This window comes from Eschrichtius robustus, chromosome 2 (genome assembly GCF_028021215.1).
Source record: "Eschrichtius robustus isolate mEscRob2 chromosome 2, mEscRob2.pri, whole genome shotgun sequence".
NCBI lineage: Eukaryota > Metazoa > Chordata > Mammalia > Artiodactyla > Eschrichtiidae > Eschrichtius > Eschrichtius robustus.
The window spans coordinates 139,204,181-139,227,261 of record NC_090825.1 but is presented as its reverse complement, the minus strand read 5'-3'; the positions used below and the strand labels follow the sequence as shown (position 1 = coordinate 139,227,261).

At 39.0% G+C, this 23,081-nt stretch overlaps 1 protein-coding gene across 2 annotated transcripts; it reads right to left on the bottom strand.

Moving 5' to 3' along the window:
- Positions 1 to 3,941: 3,941 nt before the first annotated feature.
- MAT2B (methionine adenosyltransferase 2 non-catalytic beta subunit) lies at positions 3,942 to 21,410 on the bottom strand. Of its 2 annotated transcripts, none has more exons than XM_068536331.1 (7): positions 21,300 to 21,410; positions 13,441 to 13,635; positions 11,991 to 12,105; positions 11,644 to 11,796; positions 8,790 to 8,983; positions 5,381 to 5,494; positions 3,942 to 4,863 (listed from the first exon to the last, which is right to left on the bottom strand). In XM_068536331.1, the coding sequence occupies exons 1-7, from the start codon at positions 21,327 to 21,329 to the stop codon at positions 4,693 to 4,695; spliced, it is 972 nt and encodes a 323-aa protein (XP_068392432.1). In that variant the 5' UTR covers positions 21,330 to 21,410; the 3' UTR covers positions 3,942 to 4,692. The 2 variants fall into 2 exon arrangements, with proteins under 2 accessions (XP_068392432.1, XP_068392431.1); XM_068536330.1 differs by lacking the exon at positions 21,300 to 21,410 and adding an exon at positions 18,911 to 19,081.
- Between the last annotated feature and the right edge of the window lie 1,671 nt (positions 21,411 to 23,081).

Genomic DNA, 23,081 nt, shown 5'->3' with positions numbered 1-23,081 from the left:
CTCATATAGCACATATTTTTTTCCATCATCCTTCCTCGTCCTTTAGTTTCAGTGTGAATTCTAACTACAGAAGAACCCTCGACACTCTTTCAACTATCCAATGACTTATCATGTACCAAGCACATAAAGTCTGGGGTGAGACAGTGTAAGGAGAAAAAGAAATTATTCCCCACCCTTCAACATACCCAAGTGTTTGTCCTCTCCTGAATAAGTTTAGCATCTCATATTAAGATGTTTTGAAGCCTCTAAGTCAAGTTTACATTTTAAAGGTAATTTTTTTTTTTTTTTTAGGTAAGAAGTGGATTTATTTAGAGAAACACATTCCACAGACAGAGTGTAGGCCATCTCAGAAGGCGAGAACGGCCTCAAAGGTAACATTTTTTGAGTTCTATGACAAAGTACGGAGAAATTGGAATTGCCCAGTAACATGTACTATGTTTTTTCAAAAATTAGAGTGGAGATGGGGACCAGGGAAAGCAAACAATCATGAGTGTGAGCTGAGCAATTTCACGGCCATCTTTTGATATAAATCATCTGCAAATAAATATATGAATTTTAATTTATCCAATTTCCAGATATACAAATACATGCATATAAATTCATGTATCTTCTCATGTGTGTGGCAAAATATGGAAAAGAAATTTCAGAAGTTGTTAGGCTAAACAGGTTATAAAAATAATTTACATTATTTTCAATTTTTCAAAATTTTATTTCTAAATATAAAAGTATGCTCATTGTAGCAAAGTACTACTAATGATACGGTTTTCAAAGAGATAGGATTTAATTTGGACTCCAACAGTAATTTATTCCAAAGGTTTTGCGATACTGGCAAGTTGGATGTTTCCTTCCTTCCTTCTGAAAGTAGCTAAAATGATTATTTCGTATTAAAACCCATGCGAAATAAGCAAATACTTTGAGGTAGGACAGTGTTAGTTTAAGCAAGTAACATAAAAATAGTCTGATTAGGATGCACTCTTTTCCTCACACATTCAGGTCCATATCTCAAGCAGTATTCCTATTTTGGTAATGAATTTTTTCTGAGTTCATTCCTACTTCACAGACTGATACACATTCAGGACCTGTAGCATATACTTGTCAGCTTATAGGTATAATCTGTGGACATACAATAGAAGAGAAAATCCCCCAAACTTGAAAGTTTTAGACAATGAGCTCACGAAAAGCATGCTCTAAAGATTCCACACAAATAACTGACTCACTTCTCTGTACAGCAAAGACTGGCACAACACTGCAAATCAACTATACTTCAATTAAAAAAAAAAAGGCACAAGACTAAAGACTCCATACAATCAAAAGCACATCAGTAAGGGGGCTTCCTTGGTGGCGCAGTGGTTAAGAATCCGCCTGCCAATGCAGGAGACACGGGTTCAAGCCCTGGCCCGGGAAGATCCCACATGCCGTGGAGCAGCTAAGCCCATGCGCCACAATTACTGAGCCTGCGCTTTAGAGCCCGCGAGCCACAACTACTGAAGCCCGCGTGCCTAGAGCCTGTGCTCCGCAACAAGAGAAGTCACTGCAATGGGAAGCCCACGCACCACAACGAAAAGTAGCTCCCGCTCGCCGCAACTAGAGAAAGCCTGTGAGCAGCAACAAAGACCCAGCGCAGCCAAAAATAAATAAATGGAATAAATTTTAAAAAGCACATCAGTAAGAAACTGATTCATTCACTTGATACAAGGGAATAAATGCAGCCATTAAAGAATACCTAGCTGCTTCTCTTTGGTGCTCTCCTGGTACATGGTGGACTGCAGGGCTGCTGATGCGATGCCTCCTGGGCCGGGAGAAGGTCCTCAACCAGGGGCAGTGGCCCACTCGGTCACTGGCATCAGGGCCATGGCCCAGGGGTCAGGAATGCTCAACTGGCTCACAGAAGCCTGTGTGGTAAGGGGGTGGGGAGCAGGAGGGACTTGGTGTGATCGGAAGAATGGCTCTTATAGATGACTTGAATGTTGAAAATAATGGGAGCTAGGTTTCTAACTGTCAGAGAAAGGAACTACAAATACAAGAAGAGGGAAGCTAAAATAAACCCTGTGGAGCAACACTAGAATTGGAGGCATCGATGTGAATCCATGATGTCCAAAAGTCAAGTCATGAAAGAGAAAAAAAGACTAAGGAACTATTCTAGACTGAAGCTGAAGCAAGATGGTAACAAATGCCATGAGTAACCCTGGATTGGACAGACTTACAAAGGACATCACTAGGACAACTGATGAAATGTGAATAGGGTCTATGAATCAGAGGATAATATTGTATCAATGTTAACTTCTTGACTTTGATGGTTACATTATGGGATATGTGGACATGTATCCTTACTGTTAAAAAACATACCTTAAGTTTATACACTAAGGTGATTAGGCATCATGACTCCAACTTACTCTTAAATGGTTCAGGGAGGGACTTCCCTGGTGGCGCAGTGGATAAGACTCTGTGCTCCCAGTGCAGGAGGCCCGGGTTTGATCCCTGGTCAGGGAACTAGATCCCACATGCACGCCGCAACTAAGAGTTCACATGCCGCAACTAAGGACCCAGCGAGCTGCAACTAAGGAGCCCACCTGCTGCAACTAAGACTCAGCGCAACCGAATAAATAAATATTTTTTTAAATAAAATAAAATAAAATAAATGGTTCAGGGGAAAATACATGTATCCTGTGCGTATATGTAAAAAAGAGAAAGAGAAAATGATAGGAAAAATACGGCTAAATGTTGACAACTGGGGAATCTGGAAAAAGGGATTACAGGCATTCTGTATGGTATTATGGCAACTTTTCTGAGAGACTGAAATTTCAAAATGAATAGGAAAAAAAAGACAGTCTTTGTTAACTATATAAATTCTAAGGCATAGTAAATGAAAAAAATAAACACTAAGTGCAGAAAAATGTGTATTATATTACGCTATGTAAATAAAGTATGGTGAGAGTATGAACACGAATACGTATGTCGTGAGACTATTTCCTTATATAGGTAGAATGCCTCTGAAAACATGCCAGAATCTTATCTACACTGGTTTCTGCCACAGATGAAAGATAAGTGGCTAGAGAAGAATGAGAAAGAAGTTTTTTTTACTCTGAAAATTTGAATTCTGTACTATGTGAAATGAAGTAACTTAAAAAGACAAGCCAGAATGCTTCAGTGGTTGCCAAATACAGGTGCCAGGCTGGCTACCTTAGAAGAACCTGGGGAACATTTAAAACTACATTAGCAGGCATCAATTCCAGAAATTCTATCTCAGTGGGTCCAGGATAGGGCTCAGGTAGCGGTAAAATTTCCCTAGTTAATAATAAAACATAGCATGGTTTGGGAACTGCTGCTTTAATCAAATCACCCAGACTTGATGCTCTCTAAACCCCAAATTCTGAGTAAATTAGGAAATTAGAAACAAATACTTTTTGTCTAATGAGAAAATAAGATCATAATATCTAGGGAAAGAATACTCCACAAGTGAAATTGGAAAATCCGAAACCAGGATTTGCACTGAACTCGAACTCCAAATAGAAGCCAAGTCCCACTAGTTACTCTACCTTTCTGCTCCCTTATTAAGGACCAAAAATATTGTTGAGGCTAAGGTAACCTGAATATCACTTGGTATAGAAAACACATTCAAATACTCTGCATTCTTCAAAAGGAACATTCTATGTAAATCTATTACAAGAGTATATAGTTATTTACTTTCCATTAAAAAAAATCAGTGGGCACAACAAGTAAACACGATATCTGTAACATTCTAGATTTCAAGTGGTATGTTCACCAGGGTTCATTTTATTATTGTGTTTTATATCTTAAGGTATATTAACTATATTCTCTTGTATGCATCAGATGTTACATGATAAGAAGGTAATTGTAAAAAATTAAAGCAACAAAACAACAGTTCAGATAAATGGTCCTTACATTTAAAAAAAGAGAAGTAAATACAAGAAAACTAAGCATTACCATGCCAGCAGTACATATTTATTATTATTCATGAATGGTCAAAAGACTTACAAGGCCCATTACTATTGGTATAACCACACATATGAAATATCACTTAGTGACATGGAGTGAAAAGGACAGTTTCATATATATTAAAAAAATACATACACATACACACATTCTCTCTCTCAAAGGCTCACCATTCACTGCTACAAAAGCAGGAGGCAGCAAGCTGCAGGAGTTCCAATATACATAACAAGTTGAAACATCTCAAGCATAAAAACTACACTTAAGTTGCAAAAATAAAGTTTCTTTCTTCAAACATTTTGATCTGAGCTCGAGCAAAGCAAATAATGGACACCAATGATTTTTATACTATTTAACACACTTTAAAACATAAAAGGATCAACAGATGCAAAAGTCCTGAAAATGTAGAGGTTATTTATAGGAATGAACAATGCATTTCATCCAAAAAAATGTCTACAGCAGATGTGTTTCATCCTGGCTCTCAAATGTTTGAGAATCATAATTTACTATATTCAAATAGCAAGTTAAGCCAGAACAAAATGATAAACAGGAAACTCATTACTTCAAACAAGGCATTACTGACCTTGGTTTCCTTAGACAGTTTCACTAGTGCAAGAGCATCATTTACCTGAAAGACCATGAGTCACAAAGAGCACTTGTACAAAACTATTTCCTTTTTTCTTTAAAAAGTGCCACATACTTGACTTCTCATTTTAAAAAAACAACAACAACACACATACACTAATGAAAGACCGTCTGTCTCCATCTCTTGTCAATGAGGAAAGGCCAGAGTGATTCTTTGATTCCAATTCGAAACGGTGTTCGCTGGCCAATGCCTAAGGTCTCCAATTTGGAGCAGTCAAGCTGAGCGTTTCTCGGACGTTGTGCTCCTAAGACAGGACTGTCAGTTATCTTTAAAACAAAAACAAAAAATCAAAAATAAGAAGCCCCAGGCTGAGGCTTTATATTCTCTACTTCCCTCTGCCCTCTTGCCCTCGGTGCAAGAAATCAGATTTGATCCCTGGAAAAATAAATAAAATGTCTGCCACAATCAAGACAATACTTTTTCTATAAACTTCACCAATACTCATGGGCTTCTTTATACATGGTAATTTAGAGAAAATTAACAATAGAAACTGCCAAAATACAAGCAAAGTTCACTTTGATTAGTACCAGAAAATAAAGTTATCCAAAACTTCCAAACAACAAGAAAAATGTTATCCATAGTACACACTGCAGTGATAGACCGGGACTTCCAAACAGTAAGGTTAGCTTGTTTTTTTTTTCTTGCCAACACCTCAAGGCTTGCAGGATCTTAGTTCCCCTACCAGGGACTGAACCTGTGCTCCCTGCAGTGGAAGCGCCAAGTCCTAACCACTGGACTGCCAGGGAATTCCCAGTAAGAAGGTTTTAAATGCCATGTACTTACCGGTCTTAAGTGGCTGCTGGGGAGGTTGAAGGTGTCTGCAATTGCACACGCCATTTCATACTTAGTCATCTGTTCATTGCCAGACCAGTGAAAGGTTCCCTTAATTGATGGATCCTGACAAGGACACAAAAAGTTCAAAATGGTTTCAAACTTTTTGAGTTGAGTGGAATGGCAAGTTTGACAAGAAAACTAACTTAAACAGGCTCAGGAAATAAAATGCATCGCTCCTTTCTGGAATGCTATACACAAGATATCTAAAATCAAATTCCTATAAATACCCCCAGCTAAACAAGAAAAGCAATTTCTAGAATTTAGCCTTAAGAATTCTTTTAAAATAAAAATGTAAGTAGCTCCAATTTTATTTAGTGGGAATCCTAAAATGATTACAGATTTTTATGAAACACAGGCCAATTTAAAAAGTATTTCCAATTATCCTAAGAAGCTAAAACCAAAACTTAACAGAACCATTTTTCAAGATGAGCTAATTAGTCATAACATCCTTAAGTACTGTCATGGTACATATTTTTTTTTTAAATATATAAATTTTGATGTATTAAAAAAAGTCACACGGGACTTCCCTGGTGGCGCAGTTGTTAAGAATCCGCCTGCCAGAGGCTGACAAGAATGACAGGTCTGTGAACGATCTGGTCATCCTGCTGTACGAAACGGCTCTCCTGTCTTCTGGCTTCAGTCTGGAGGATCCCCAGACACATGCTAACAGGATCTATAGGATGATCAAACTTGGTCTTGGTACTGATGAAGATGACCCCACTGCTGACGACAGCAGTGCTGCTGTAACTGAGGAGACGCCGCCCCTCGAAGGAGACAACGACATGTCCCGCATGGAAGAAGCAGACTGAGCTCTGCCTGAGGATTACGCGGCTGCGTGTTCAACACTCTTGTCTTCCATTTCTTCTGATAATGTGTTTTCAAGTATTTCTTTATTTGTGTTAACATTTAAAAACCTGTATGGCATGACAACTACTTAACGGGAAGATAAGATTTCTTTCTACTAAGTGTGATACTGTGATACTTCAGACGCTAAAAGCAGAGCTAGTTTTTTTCTAGTTTCATGTTGGCTTATTTTAACAGACGGAAGCAGCATTTGTCGTCAGGTGTATGTAACCTACGTTAACTTCATGGTCTGAAGTGTTTAGCTATCAATCGGATTCTTTAGTAGACCAAATCTTCTGTCACTGAAGTGTTCTGAAGTATATACCTTGATGTTTAAAAGAAAATACTTCTTAAAGCAACTTTCATCTTCTGGGATTTACTTTTTAAACCTTCCATCGCCTGTACTGACTGCATGTGCCAGGCCCCTAGAAATTAGTGTGTTCAACTGAACCAACTTGATGGGAGTCACTGTCCATACATAGGACTTGTTTTCCAAAGAAAAGTGTTGTTGAGGGTAGCAAAATTATAAGCCTATCTAGGCATGTTGTAAAGCTGTTTGAAAAGTGACTCAGGGGCTTCCCTGGTGGCGCAGTGGTTGAGAGTCCTCCTGCCAATGCAGGGGACACGGGTTCGAGCCCTGGTCTGGGAGATCCCACGTGCCGCGGAGCAGCTGGGCCCGTGAGCCACAATTGCTGAGCTTGTGCGTCTGGAGCCTGTGCTCCGCAACAGGAGAGGCCGCGATAGTGAGAGGCCCGCGCACCGCGATGAAGAGTGGCCCCCACTTGCCACAACTAGAGAAAGCCCTCACACAGAAGCGAAGACCCAACACAGCCAAAAATAAATATAAATAAATAAATTAATTAAAAAAAAAACCTACTAAAATTAATAAAGAAACATTTAAAAAAAAAAAAAAGTGACTCGGAGCAAGTTTTGTGAACGGAGACGTAGTGCTCAAGTCACATTCTGTTTTAAAAGTTGTAACAAATACAGATAAATTAAAAAGAAACTTATTGGGCTTCCCTGGTGGCACAGTGGTTGAGAATCTGCCTGCCAGTGCAGGGGACACGGGTTCGAGCCCTGGTGTGGAAAGATCCCACATGCCGCGGAGCAACTAGGCCCGTGAGCCACAATTACTGAGCCTGCGCGTCTGGAGCCTGTGCTCCGCAACAAGAGAGGCCGCGATGGTGAGAGGCCCGCGCACCGCGATGAAGAGTGGCCCCCGCTCGCCGCAACTGGAGAAAGCCCTCGCATAGAAACGAAGACCCAACACAGCCATAAATAAATAAATAAATAAACCCAAAGTTTAAAAAAAAAGAAACTTCTTTGAAAAAAAAAAAAAAAAAGAATCTGCCTGCCAATGCAGGGGACACAGGTTCGTGCCCTGGTCCAGGAAGATCCCACATGCCGCGGAGCAACTAAGCCCGTGTGCCACAACTACTGAGCCTGCGCTCTAGAGCCCGCGAGCCACAACTATTGAGTCCACGTGCCACAACTACTGAAGCTGGTGCACCTAGAGCCCGTGCTCCACAACAAGAGAAACTACCGCAATGAGAAGCCCGCGTACCACGACAAAGAGTAGCCCCCGCTAGCCGCAACTAGAGAAAGCCCGCGCGCAGCAACGAAGACCCAACACAGCCAAAAATAAATAAATAAATAAATACATATTTTTAAAAAAAGGTCACGCTACTATTAATATTCTAAAATAAATCAGTCTCTAATTTTTCTTTCTGTGGATATTCTATTTTTTCAAATGCTTAAAATGAACTACTATTCAAATATCCAAAAACAATTACAAATTATTCTTACACTGGCTGAAATGATAAATCCCTATGTAGGTTCTTCTTTGCCACTACCTAAATCTTAAATAGACATTATTTAAGACAGTCTTCTTAAAAGACATTAGGAGATTATTTTGTTACCCGAAGAAAAATACCAGTTTTCAGTTATCTTGCAATAAGAGAATGACAGATGGGGTCTACAGTATTTGAGAAATAAAATCAAACGTAAGAGCATAATACTTTTATTATTCATAAATACAGCCTACTATCTGAACTACTTTTGTTTGGTGTCCTTGTTAAGTTTTTAAAAAGCACTTAGAGGGCTTCCCTGGTGGCGCAGTGGTTAGGAATCCGCCTGCCAATGCACGGGACACGGGTTCGAGCCTTGGTCCGGGAAGATCCCACATGCCGCGGAGCAACTAAGCCCGTGCGCCACCACTACTGAGCCTGTGCTCTAGAGCCCGCGAGCCACAACTACTGAGCCTGTGCTCTAGAGCCCGTGAGCCACAACTACTGAGCCTGCGCTCTAGAGCCCGCGAGCCACAACTACTGAAGCCCGTGCACCTAGAGCCCGTGCTCTGCAATGAGAAGCCACCACAATGAGAAGCCCGTGCACCGCAACGAAGAGTAGCCCCCGCTCGCTGCAAATGGAGAAAGCCCACGTGCAGCAATGAAGACCCAACACAGCCAAAAATAAATAAATCTATAAAAAAAAAAAAAAGCACTTAGATTCTCACCAGCATCCTCTTCTCTGCTAACTGACGACACACAGTGGCCACATCTTTGACGTGTGTGGGGAACCGCTGCTGCCAGTGGTCCATGTTCGCAGACTTGTTGCTGAACTGCACTTTATCAAACATAACAGTCACGGCGCTTTCCTCAAGCTTTTCAACTTCTCCATACAGAACAGGAATTCTCAAAACAGCAGCTCCTAGAAAGTAATAAAAGCAGATAATACCTCAAAGCTGACTGGTTCTTAAGTCTTGCTATAAGATCAAAGTGTGCGGATTTAAACGACATCACCGCAGAAAACTTGCAATATATCAAAATGACACAGCTCACCTATTTAACAAATGTGATCCTGAATATTTTTAAGTGTCTCTGTCATGTGGGGTATTTTTTATAATTATATTAATTAAATAATTTCTTCATTATTGTGGCCATTAAAAATAAAACTGATCATGACAACTAAATGCAACAAGTGATCCTTGATTGTACCTAAAAAATAAATGCAGTAAAGGACATTACTGGGACAAAATTCCTATAGAGACTGTATTGTATTAATGTTAAATTTTCTAAGTGTGATAACTGCATTGTAATTATGTGAAGAACATCCTTGTTGAAGATACACAGTGAAGTATTTCAGGGTGAAATTCAACTAATTCTCTATGAGTTCAGGAAGAAAAGACTGTACATATAAAACACATGGCAAAACATTAACAACTGGTGAATCTATATAAAGGGTATATGAGTGTTCACCACATAGCCCTTGAAAACACTGACTAAGGAATTATGAGGTATTTCTATTTTATGATGGTCAATACTGAGGGGTTACAACAGATTAAATAATTAACGCTTTAATTGAAATTCAAAAAAAACTATTTAAAATTAAATTAACTTACTGCACAGCTGCACAGACGACCTTTGAACAACACAGGTTTGAACTGTGTGCATCCATTTATATGTGGATGTTTTTCATGTAGCACATCATGTACAAGACTTAAGTCAGCCTATCCTTACATAGGCATAAGGTGAGTGACCATTAATATAAAATTAATAACGTGTTAGTTTCCTTATTGTTTTATAACTTTGTTTTCAAAGAGTTACATTACCATACAGCATGCCTCTCTTCTCTCTCATAATTGGAGAAACTCCGTATCAGTCTACCACACAGATAAGTGGTTTTTGAAAATAATATACCAGTATTTCTAACACTGTATTATGAATATGACTATAATACTGTATGCCATTTAAATTTTACAAAGATTCACTCATTAGTGTATAGGCTAGGCTACCATGAAACAATCATATCGATTATACTAGGCTACCATAAAGCAATCATATTACTGCTTCTTCCTTATCAACGCCTGAATCATACCTGTAAATAAAATACAAATTTCTTCTCACACTGTCTTTTCATTTTTGATGTGTAGTGTTAGTAATACGTGGAACATCTATAGTGTTTTGTATCATATAAGACAACAATGGGAGTTCCCTGGTGGCACAGTGGTTAAGAATCCGCCTGCCAGTGCAGGGGACACAGGTTGGATCCCTAGTCCAGGAAGATCCCACATGCCATGGAGCAACTAAACCCACGCACCACAACTACTGAGCCTGCACTCCAGAGCCCGCGAGCCACAACTACTGAGCCCACGTGCCACAACTACTGAAGCCCACGCGCCTAGAGCCCGTGCTCCGCAACAAGAGAAGCCACCGCAACAAGCCTGCACACCGCAACGAAGAGTAGCCCCCGCTCACCGCAACTAGAGACAGCCCGCGTGCAGCAACGAAGACCCAACACAGGAGAGAGAGAGAGAGAGACAGAAAGAAGGAGAAGGAGAAAGAGAAAGAGAAAGAGAAAGAGAAAGAGAAAGAGAAAGAGAAAGAGAAGGAAAGGTTAAAGACGTGACTGTCCTGGGAATTATATTAAAAAAAAATACATGTAACACACAAAATATGTGTAAATCGACTGTTTATGTTTTAGTAAGGCTTCAGTCAATAGTAGGCTGGGAGTGAGTCTTCGGGGAGTACACATGGATTTCCCACTATGCAGGGATTGGCAACCCTAATCCCTGCACTGTCCAAGGGTCAGCTATATATTGATAATATATTCAAGGATGATTTCCAAAGGATAATTTATAATACAAAAAAAAACAAACCCCTCAATGTGTTAGTATAGTATATATACTAGGGGATGCTTCTCAGGGATGCAGTACAGTCTGAGGCAGGAGTTTTAGTGCAGGGGATCATTAAGTCAAATATTATGCAGCTACTGATATGAAAAAGATATTCCAGAGATGGCTCTGTAAGAACTGAAATGTATGTATGTGGGGGGAGAAAAACCAGGTTACAAAACAACATGCACACAGGTTTAAAAATTCAAAAAAAATACTTCCATACATAAGCACAGTTGGTGCTTCTCTCTCTGAGGGAGTACTGAGTGAACTCTTTACAATTTTAAATGTTTTTAAAAATTTTTTCAAGGAGGGTATACTTTTTATAATCAGCACATTTATGTGTGCGTATATATACACAAACACACACAGGAAAAAAGAAAAACCATACAAAAAACAGAATACCGCAATCCAAGAAAAATGATATTGACCTGTATTACAAAAATTTGTACTGTATGATTTGTTTTCTTTAACGATATTCCTGTACCCACTGATTCTGGAAAAAGTCTGGAAGGATTCATAAATTCTTCAGGATTTCGAAAATTCTTGTTTTTCTATTAACTGCATTCCCTAGTTTTTCTCCAATGATTTATGTTCCTTGACTAATTTTTTTTAAATTAGAAACATATATATACATCATAAACAAAAAGGAATCCTCAAAAGCAGTCACGTACGGGGCTAAAGAGATGTGTCTTACCTAAATTGTTCTCCAGGACAGCCCTTTCTCCTTCTAATTTTGTTTTGCCATATAGATTTAGGGGACTTGGTATGTCTTCCTCTCTATAAGGTGGGTTTATTCCATCAAAAACATAATCAGAGCTAATGTAGATTAGAAATGCTCCAACTGCAGCTACAAAAAAAAAAAAAAGACACAAAGAAAAGAATCTATTAAATTACTACACTACATTACTCTTTACTGGAATTTCTAACAGCTTATTCATCATATATATAACACATCTTTTATAACCCGTGTACAAAAGTTTAATCTTTACAAACTCAGCAGTCACTCAATATCTGATGAAGATTTTATAAAGACATCATTACCTGCTTCCTTTGCTAAGTTCCCAGAAGCAGCCACATTAAGTTGAGAAGCAGCATCCGGCTGATTTTCGACAACATCTGGCCTTCTCTCTGCTGCACAATGTACTATGACATGGGGCTGGGAGTTCAGCATGGATGTGTTTTTAACCCAAAAAGGAATAAAACAGAAGAACTGTAGCCTTCCAACAGTAAATTAATTCATAGAAAATGTTTATTAAATCGACATTCCTTCAACTAAAGAATCACTGTAATTTTTAATGTAGTTTTGTCACACTTCCCTTTTTCAACTTTCAAACTTCCTGAAAGGGAAGGAGCAATTTAGCAATTCTTAGGCAAAATCAGACACAACTCTTGTGGACAACCATGCTTTTAAATCAAAAGAAGCTTCATCCCCCTAATCTGGGTGGTAGAAAAGAGCGATCATTTATGTAATTAACATGACCTAAATACTTAATAAGTCTACGGTAAAGGGAGAGGAATATCAATTGCAAATTAAATTCATAAATTCCAATCTCTTAAACCAATCATTTAAAGAAGATTAACCATCCATAAAAACTGTATTCCCAGTTGAGCATTTAAGTATGCCACCTATATGCTAAGCACCGTGCGAGGAGCAAGGATTTCACAATCTAATGCAAAAGACAGATATGTAAAGAGACTGTTTCAATATCATATGACCTACATCAGGACAGAGGAATGCAGAGGGTCCTTTGTAGAGAAGGGGCACCTACTTCCCAGAGGAGCTGAGTAAGAGCTAAGATTTGGGAAGTTCAGTGACATACAGGGCTCGTGTACCCACTCACCCAACTTCCTCCTTCTCAGCAATTGCTTGAGAAAGCATGATCTGAGAGCTGTTTTCAAACTTAAATGTGCATAAGCTGGGATGGTTCTTAAAATGTAGAGTCCCAGGGCCCACCACACACTTATTGAATGAAAATCTCTGGGAGTGAGCCCTAAGAACAAGTTTCCCAAGTGATTCTGATGCAGGTTTTCCTTGGATCATGTTTTTAGAAAGAATCTGAACTTCTGATTTGATCAGAGGTGTAACAGAATCTAAATTTTTCTGTAAGTCTTCTGTGACCATCCCCAACAAGTGGTTTAACCACTCTTGCCTTTGTGATCTCTAAAATGCAAATGAGAATATTTTGCAGTGTTGTAAGGTTTACAGATATTAAGAAAGGATTTGCATAGAAAGTAGTACTTAGAAGAATACTTCACAAACATAAGCATTTTACAAAATGCTTCATTTTCTGCCTTTTGTCAACCTATGTCTCAACCTAATCTTTTTAAGGATGACATATTCTTATCCATGCCAAAAAAAAAGTGTACTATATATTACTGTTGCTTAATATGTTAGAGCTTTAAGTACAGTAACTTCCTTGAGAACAAGAGCACTTTTCAAGTCATCCAGACAATTATTAATAGTTAACTTATGTGTTAAAATAAACCATACCTGAAAATCATAAATGATGTGATGAACTGCATTAGAATCCAAGAGATTAACCTGCTCAAATTTTGGTCTTGCTCTTCTAAAACCACAGCCAACGGCATGCCAATTATTCTGCTGAAATTCTTTGTAAACAGCTCTGCCAAGAAGCCCAGTGGCACCAGTAATCAGAACCCGCCTGTTGGGGATGTTAACTTCCTCCTAAATGTGAAGGGGGCGGAAAAGGATTGTTTAATTTGAAAATAGTCTCTCAACAAAATCAGCCACCATCTTCATTCACTAAATACTTCAAGTCTTAATTATATGCTTCCTTTCCCATACCTATAAGCCAATTCTTAAATTAGAAAAAAGATTAATCAAAATGCATGGGTAAGTGCGTCACTTAAGAAAAAGTTTTGCCACGGAGCAACTAAGCTCGTGCGCCACCACTACTGAGCCTGCGCTCTAGAACCCGAGAGCCACAACTACTGAAGCCTGTTCACCTAGAGCCCGTGCTCCGCAACGAGAAGCCACTGCAATGAGTAGCCTGCGCGCAGCAACGAAGACCCAACACAGCCAAAAATTAAAAATAAAATAAATTTATTAAAAAAAAAGTTTTAATAATCTTACCCAAGAAAAAGAACCTAAGATGATACTGCAAGGAATCACCTAGTCAAATAGATTTAGATTTCCTGTGGTAATAATGGAAAAGCTTATTTTTACGATCAATGATGTCCAAATTAGTAAAAAACAGCAATTACGTTCTTCTGTTTATAAAAATGCAGTTAGTTCTAAGCTTACTTACTTTATGGCCTGATTAAATACTGGGGCTATGTTCTGCCGATATGTTTCCAAATTGACATTTTTGGTCTTCAGTTTTTAATCTCAAGTTGTTTTTCAAATCTCACTGACTTTATCATACTGTGATAGGTCCAAATTGGAGAATTCACATTTCACAGAATTTATGTAGAAGAAAAATAAATTTGGTCCTTATAGCACTAACATTCTTTCTAAGTTTAACCAAACTGGCAAATATTCCTGCATTACCTCTTTTTTTTGTAAATACTTTCATTTGTATCATTTTTTTAGATACATCATATAACATTCTTTTTTTTAATTTTATTTTTTATACAGCAGGTTCTTATTAGTTACCTATTTTATACATGTTAGTGTATATATGTCAATCCCAATCTCCCAATTCATACCACCACCACCATCCATATTCCTGCATTAACTCTTAATTTACCTATTTAGACCAGTTAAAACTAATAAACAAAGATAGAGGATAAGAAAAAAATAAATATTTTAAACTGGTCTGTGCTGCTATTGTGAAAAAGGAAAAATTCCTCACACACTGAAATTAAAAAGGAACTACTATTTAAGAAACAATTTAAGTTCTATGTTTACATAGAACTTTCCCTTATTCCCAAGATAGGTAACACCGAATTTCCTCAGACTCTTGAATTAAGTCAACATTTACTATTAAAAAACAACAAAAAGTTTTATTAAATTTTATCAACTTGAGGCCTTTTAAATTTCAAATGTTGTTAGTCACCTAATTCTGAGCTGTCAAAAATCTTAAATATGCACACAATAACCGTTTTTGTGCACACACAGACTTTTTTTTTTCCTGGCCCTCAATTCAGCTAACTTAGAAGACTATACATTTTTTTAAAAAAGGCCACCCAAATCAAGTATTTCTATCACACGAAAAACCTGAAATGAAAGGGCTGACAGAGACAGTACAAAGGTAATTCTTAAAGATATTTTTTCCTTAGTTCAACCAATTTCAAGACATTTTAGAAGTTAGAGAAAAATTCATCTATGCTCTGTGTTGCAAAACTTGGCTCTAAGCCAAATGATCTACAAAAACAAGGATTTCAGCCAGCAAAATATTTTCTTTGAATTTCTGGCAAGAAAACAACTCTACAAAGATTCTAATTGTAAAGAGGTTAAAACATGCCAAGTCTAGTAGAGATACAATCAGAAAACAATTTACACAGGATAAATACCATAAAGATCCCTGGGAAAAGACTATAACAGAGCTATGATGTGGTCTCTTCTGAGTTTCTCACTTCACTCTCAAGAAGGAAAGGAACAGACAAGGGTTCTTAGATCAGTGGTTCACAGGCTTTATTCGCTGAGGATAGGAATCGACTGCAAGGCTTTCAGATCAAGTAGATTTGGAATGAGGCCTGATAATTTGCCTTTCTAACAAGTTTCCAGGTGGTGCTGATGCTGGTGATTTGGAAACTGAACTTTGAGAACTCCAGGGAAGTCCAAGACCTTCCTAAAGATAGCTCTTAATCAAAGAAGTCAAAAAACTGCCATCTACCTTTCTAGCAGCGACAACATCTTTCCCATTTTCCCCCTTAAAAAGGAAAACTAGAAGTGGTTAAAGAACAAGCATCATGCTTGCAGTAACCACAAAATTCTTAAACAGTAAAATAAGATCTCTAGGTACTTCACTGATTCTGTGAAGCACATTTTTTCCTCATTTATCATCTCTGTTAAATGAATGAAATAAAGATGGTTTGGCAGTGTTTTTTGCTTTTTAGTGCATCTTAAAGTAAGAGCCCAGATAATCTTATAATTGAGAGCATCTTAGATTTGATGAAATACAGTATTAAGTTACAAGCACAGCAAGGCTCTTTAGGGAATATAATACCACTTAACTTTAAAAAAGGACGGGGGTTGCATGGAAAAAATACAACCTTACATCCTTATACCCTGGGATAATACGTAAGGTCCCTGGAAGAAAATATGAAACAGTCTGTGTTACCTAGTGGTCACATGTCAATGCTCAAGAATTTTCTATGTTAAAAGAGCAGAGATCTAAAGTACAAGCATTTTCTGAAACAAATGATTCTGCACAATCTTATATTTGAAAACTATCATGTGTTATATAAACCTGCATCATACCTTTTGACCACAGGAGGAGTCCTATTAGACAGGCAGGGCAGATGTCACTTCCGAAGTGAGGAACCTTGTCTACAGATGTTAAAGGTTTTGCCCACAGTAAAAGGGAAAAGGTTGGAAGCAGAACTTGGGCCCTTTTGCTTCTATCATCCAGCCAAGTTTTGTCTCAATCCTTTGAACTTATACGGGGTTTCATGATGATTAACCACACGCTGTGGCATTGAAAAGTTACTCCATCTCTACTGATCTAACTCCTCACTGGTGAAATGAGGCATTTGGACAAGACGACTAAGGCTCTTCCAGCTTTACGGTCCTACAATTCCATATTATCCTTACCACAGAGGAATCTGAATAGAGTGAAAGAAGGTTCATTTACTTAAAGTAACTTATCCTTTTTTCAAATAGCTCTCTCTAGAGACTCAATGAGCACCTTCTGTCACCAGTATAGGAGCCCAACAAGATGTTTTCATTTGGATTGCAAGTTTATTGGTGGTTAGCAAATAAAATATGCATCACTCTGAAATTAAAAGAGGCCAAACAAAAGTATCTCTTCTATATTTGACTTTGTATAAACAACTCTACCTGAAGCTTCTTAAAGCACACTATTTTGATTTTTTTTCTTTTTAAAAGAGAAATAATCCTCTAAAAATTATTCTGGACCATTACCCTGTAAATTACTTTAGTTCTGCAAAACACAGGAATGTCCAAACACTTCAAGGAACTCTGAATAGAGGAACAAAAAGCTGTCTAGTTAACACAAAGAATAATTAAGAGTTGAAGATACTCTGTCTGCCTGAAGAGTCTATTTCTCAATTTTTATTCTTATGGGTCAGGAATATTAAACACCACTTTAAGTTGCCCTGAACATATGTGCCTCTTATCCTATAAACTCTTAGATGTACAGAATTCAGTAACTTCAGGTGACCAGATTTACAGACACCAAAAACAAACAAACAAAAAACACTTGAAAAAGTAAATGCATATAAATAAACGAAGAGCTGTAGCTCTTATTATGCCATCAAATCAAATAATACCAAACTGTACAGGTAATGGAAGATAAATGGCTCTTTCAAAATGGTCTAAACAGTACTCTGGAACAGAGGTTTCTACTTCAGTACACTTGGATTAACTTCTACTAAAAAATGTCCTAGAAAAAGTCAAGAGTGAAACAAAACAAATATCTAAAGAGGGATCTTCTTAAATGTTAGTGGTAAATGTAATTATACTTTGCTATTTTTAGAACCTCTTCAATTTGGCAAAGCTTCACACTGATTTATATGATTCTAACAACATTCCCCTTGAGGCAGATCTTTGAGGAGATACTCCTGGACTTTAAAAAACTTTAGATACCTAGGTGACACTTGTCTAACTCCTACTGGCATCCTATTGTACCCCACAGACAGTACTATTAACAGGAACCACTACAGTCTATTTCTCAAACAGAAACTATAAGACACGAGCAAGTTTTAATTCCGGTTTTGAGAGCAGCAAATATGTGCCAAGCTTTTGGTTGTGCAATTTTACTGAAGGAAAATCCATTTTCATTAGTCTACTGAACTCCTACTGTGAAAACTGATTAAGCTGTATATACATACATGTGCGCATATACACTGACATAAACAAACAATATGTAACATTACAGTACTCAGCATTGTTTGGGGTACACAGGAACAAAAGAGAGGTTTAAACAGCCCATTATTCTAACCTTACCCTCCAAATACCAAAACGATCTGAAAACACTAAATATGCTGTATTTTGAAGGTGTAAAAATTCTGCATAATCAAAAATAGCCATCACCTATATCCTCTCTTATATCCTTAAGATATGTTGGCCTGGGCATTAACATTCTTCCTATCCCCAGTGCTAGATATATTCTGTGGACTGATGAATGCTGGGGGGCCTGGAATGAAACAGGAGAGAATGGGGGCTCTCCAAACACAGTAGTAGCTTTCGTTTATGCAACCTCCGTAGTGGTTCAAATAGATCTGTATTTGAATCCCGGCTGCAACCTTACTGAATGAACTTGGGCCAAGGACTTGCCCTCTAAGCCTCAATTTTCTTATCTGTAAAATGGAACAAAACCAGTATCTCATAAATATGAGGACTAAAGTAAATAATGCATGTAAAGTGCATAACACAGTGACGAGTTCAGTAACTTTTCACCTCCAATCCTGTTATTATTTCTGAAAAGCCACCTGGCCCCTTCTTTCTTAGGGATACGAACTGTTAAGACCGAAGGATACGAACAAAGGATGAAAACGAAATTTAGAAATAATCAAAACTGAAACAGCTCTGAAAACCCCTCTTCGTTCCCGGGAGGGGAGACGGGAGGCTCGAAAGTGAAACCCGACCTACTCTTTTCCCGTCACAGCGGCTGAAAAAGAAAACACAGAAGGGTGTGCACCGAGGTAAACAAACTCGGCGGCGCCGCCCTCGCCGCCCGGGGCCTCCGACTCCGGCAGGAGGCGTCTGGAAAACCACTCGAGCTGCCGCTGCAAGACTCGTCCCCCTCCGCGCACTCAGTTCCTACGAGACGCACCTCCCCTCCCCGCCCCAAGACCCGGGCCGACTCCCTCACCTCCACCAAACGGCAGTTCCCGGGAACAAAGTGGATAGAGAGCTCCTTCTCCCGCCCCACCATGCCCGCCGTCTTGGCGCCGCCGCCGCAGCGACCGCCACTTCCCCCAGCCCAGGTTCGCCGCGGTCCGCAGCTCTAACGCCCTCGGCCCGCCTCCCCTAGGTCCGGGCCAGCCCCCGCTCACCGCTTCCGGCTTCCGCCGCCAAGACCGCGCCCCTTGATTGGCCACGCTCCGCCGACGCCCCAGAAAGGGGACTGGCGCGCTCGGGACGCTCTCAGCCCACGCGCCAACTCTTAAAGGGAAACAAAGGCCTTCTCTTAAGCAAGGAATGCGAGTTTTGTTTTGGGGCCGGGGGCGGGGGGGAAGGAGGAGTTGTTTATTTTGTGTGTTTTTCCTTCCCGACTAGGTAAGGATTGAATTGGATCGCCTAGACTTGAGCAGTGCATAAGAATCTACTGCATAAGAATCTACTGGGCACGTAATACATAAAGTGGGATAAAATAGTTTAAAGTCATGGCGGGAGGGGGGAGGCGGGGGGGCGAGGGGGAGGGGAGGAAGCTCAATGGACCTGTGTCTCTAGAGCATTAAGAGTGTTTTTTGAGAGATTTAGAAAGACACTGGAATAAAAATAAAAGTGTTGGTATCTGAGTCATTAACACCTCAAGAACCCATTCGTCTTTCCGGGATGCTAAAAAGTAATACGTGTGAAATTCCAAAGATGTCAAACTAATTTTGACTAGTTAAAAATAAAAAGATGTGGGAGGCTGGGGGATGAATTATTTGGGTGCCTCTTCAAAACGCATATTCTCGGACTTTACCAGTAATTGCAGAATGAGCTGTGGTAGTAGAGCCTGGGACTTCTGGTGGATTTAACGGGAGTCCAGATCAGCCTTTGAGAAGGCACCGCCTTACAGGCTGCAGCTTCGGGCTACACGAGCCGAACCTCCGCTACCAAGGAAAATTAAAGGAACCTGGGGAATATAGTAATACTGAACCTTCTACCACCTGGATCGCGCTTTTTTAAAGTGACAAAGACAGCTCTAAGCGTTGAGGCTGACCTAGCACTTAATTGCAACTGATTTCTCTTCCAGTTCAAACCCGAAAAGCCCCCCGCCAGCCGAGATGCTTATGAAATTTACTCGGGGGGCGGGGGCGGGGGCGGGGGCGAGGGGGGGGGGAACCAGAGCATGGACCGCATGGATTTCGCCAACTTTCCACCGAACAGTCTTGAGGTACAGGATACCAAGACCTTAAAAGTCGCCCGCAAACGTGATTACTGTTTGGATCTAAAACATTATTTTCATAAACCTTTTTTTGGTTTAATCTTAGAGCTCAACGCTAAGCAGCCTTGAAAATTTTTTTTCCACATCTGAGTCCCGTGACTTTCCTTCCTACCCAACCCCCAACAAGAACTCATTTCCTTATTTGCATAAGCATAAAGTTTCTTTGGAATAGTAACAGAAAGCCTGAGGCCCCCCACTTTTCAATTTCTGTTTTAATCCAGGCTGTTAATCAATTTAGCATTACTTAGAGTCCTTGAGAGGAATGCCCCAAACACTTAAACCATGCATAACCTGCAAACAACAAAGAAAATGTGTGGGTGGGTTTTGGGGGAGCGGAATCAAGATCCTCTTGATCCTCTCTTTAAGGAGCGGGAATTTTTGTTAAGTTTCTAGTTGCAACGTGTGATGCAGTGTGATCTTTCCAGGAAAAAAAAAAAATTGTGTTCAACGCGAAGACGGTTTAAGGTCATGCATATGCAATTAGCATTTTGAGTCTCAGAGCAGCCTTATCTAGAGTGAGGAACAAATAGAGTTTACTTGCCTGCATTTGAGGATCTGTTTTCATGTTTGCCAGATAAAACGTGGGTATGGTTCCAGGGGCATATGTTCGTGTATGGGTTTTAATCATTCTTTTTAAAAATGGAAGTTTCTTTGTGAACAAAAACGCCACTGTTACACAGACAATATCCAAGTTCCTGTGGTGGCTAAGTCTATAAATTTAAAGACAGCAATCTGGAGATAAAAGTTAGGTTAGCAGATTCATTTCACGCCAAGACAAAGAAAGGCTGGAGCACACGACTATAGATAAAAACCGTTATTTATATAGAACCTTCACCTACATCACTGCATTATAATCTGGTAAATGAAACTGTTCTGTTTTGGATTTTATTTTTGTCAATTGAGACTTAGCTGAGCTCTCCATACAGCGTCAATAATTAAAGTTGCTTTATTATTCCAAGTCCCAAAGTTACACGTTTTAAAGAAATGAATGACACTTACTTGTTTTTTTACACACCCTTTCGGCTTTTACCAGACCTTCATTGGGATTCTTTTAAAGAAACTCTTAACTCCAGAATGCTTCTTTTCTTGAATAGCTAACTCTTACCTGTTCCATGTTCTCCGGCATTTCAGGCATGATTCCAAAATTACCTCAGGAAAAAGATTTAAGATGGGTCTCTGCCTCTGCCTCCTCGGGCTGGGTCTTTGTTCTGCCTGCAGAGAGCGCAGGCACGCGAAAACGTGAGCTACAGCTTCACTCGACCTTTGAAATTAGCATTTTGAGTCCAATCCCAGAATCTCGTGCAGTTTTCCACATTGCAGTAAACTGGCAGCTGATTCCCCGTGGCAATCTTGAAAATACCCAATGAGAAGTTTCATGTTTTATTGCCAGCCAAATGAAGGTCCATTATCAAAACCATTTGGAAAACCAACTTTTTTTTTTTTTAAGAAATAAAGATGTAACAACAAAAACTTCCTGTGAAAACTTGTTGCAGTTTTCTCTTGTAAAAGAAAAGCAAGAGCCAGCAGTTGGAAAGCACACAGACTATGCAATTGATTCCTGTTCTGAAATATTTTATTGAGTTATGCCTTGTTACAACAGAATCCGTTTGGTAAAGTTCGCCAGTGCTTTCCCAACCAGTGCTTTCTAATTAACTATTTCAAAGGACGGTAAAAGGCACTGGTGGTAACAATACGCAGAAATTAAAACGCAACAGGTTATTTCCATGAACAGTGTCCTGGCCTCTGTTTGAGGAAATGGTAGGTGGAGTAGCCTTAAGTTTGGCCGAGCTTTAAGGACTACTAGATCAGTGATTCCCAGACCTGCCAACACCGGAGAACCTATGAAACACCATCAAGTGGAGCCCAGCAATCCTATTTTTAACAATTTCAAGGGTGATGAATATGCTCAGTTAAATTTTGAACCACTGTTCTGGATTAAGGCTCTAACAATTTAAGAACAACCAACAAAAAACTGCCATTCAGATAGAGCTTTAAAAAAAAGTCACTTAACTCTTTATATTCTACGCAGAGTACACAGCATGTGGTAAACTGTATGAGGCATGTAGAGGGTCTGTAAGTGATGAAGAATATACAATTTTTTAAAATTGATAAATTAAAATTCATCAAAATTTAAAACTTCTGTTCATCAAAAGACAATATTAAGAAAAATAAAACAGACTGGGAAAAATAATCTTGATACATATACCTGAAAAGGACATATTCAGAATACTTTAAAAACTCCTGCAACTCAATAGTTTTTTAAAAATCATTTCTAAAATGGACATAAGTTTTGAACAGACACTTTACAAAGTAAAGACATCATGGCCAATAATCGCATAAAAAGATGCTCAAAATCAGGGAAATGAACATTAAAATCACACTGAGTTACATACCTAACAGAATGGCTAAAATAAAAAGACTGATAACATTATATGCTAACAAGCATTTTAAGCAATTAGAATGCCATTCATTGTTAGTGGGAGTCATTGTTAGTTTCACTTTAGAAAGCTGTTTGGCAGTTTATTATAAAGTCAAATATACACCTACCCCATGACCCAAAATTCCACTTCTAGGTGCTTACCCAAGAGAAATGAAAGCATATATTCACTAAGTCTTGTACAAGAATATTCACAGCAGATTAATTCAAAATAACTTAGGGAATTCCCTGGCCGTCCAGTGGTTAGGACTACGCCCTTCCCCTGCAGGGGGCACAGGTTCAGTCCCTGGTTGGGGAACTAAGATACTGCACATGGCCACAAGAAAACAAAACAAAAAACCCAAAATAACCTAAAACTGGAAACAACCCAAACATCCATCAATAGATGAATGGATAGACAAATTGTGGTAGAACCATACCATGGAATATTACTCAGCTATGCGAAGTAAT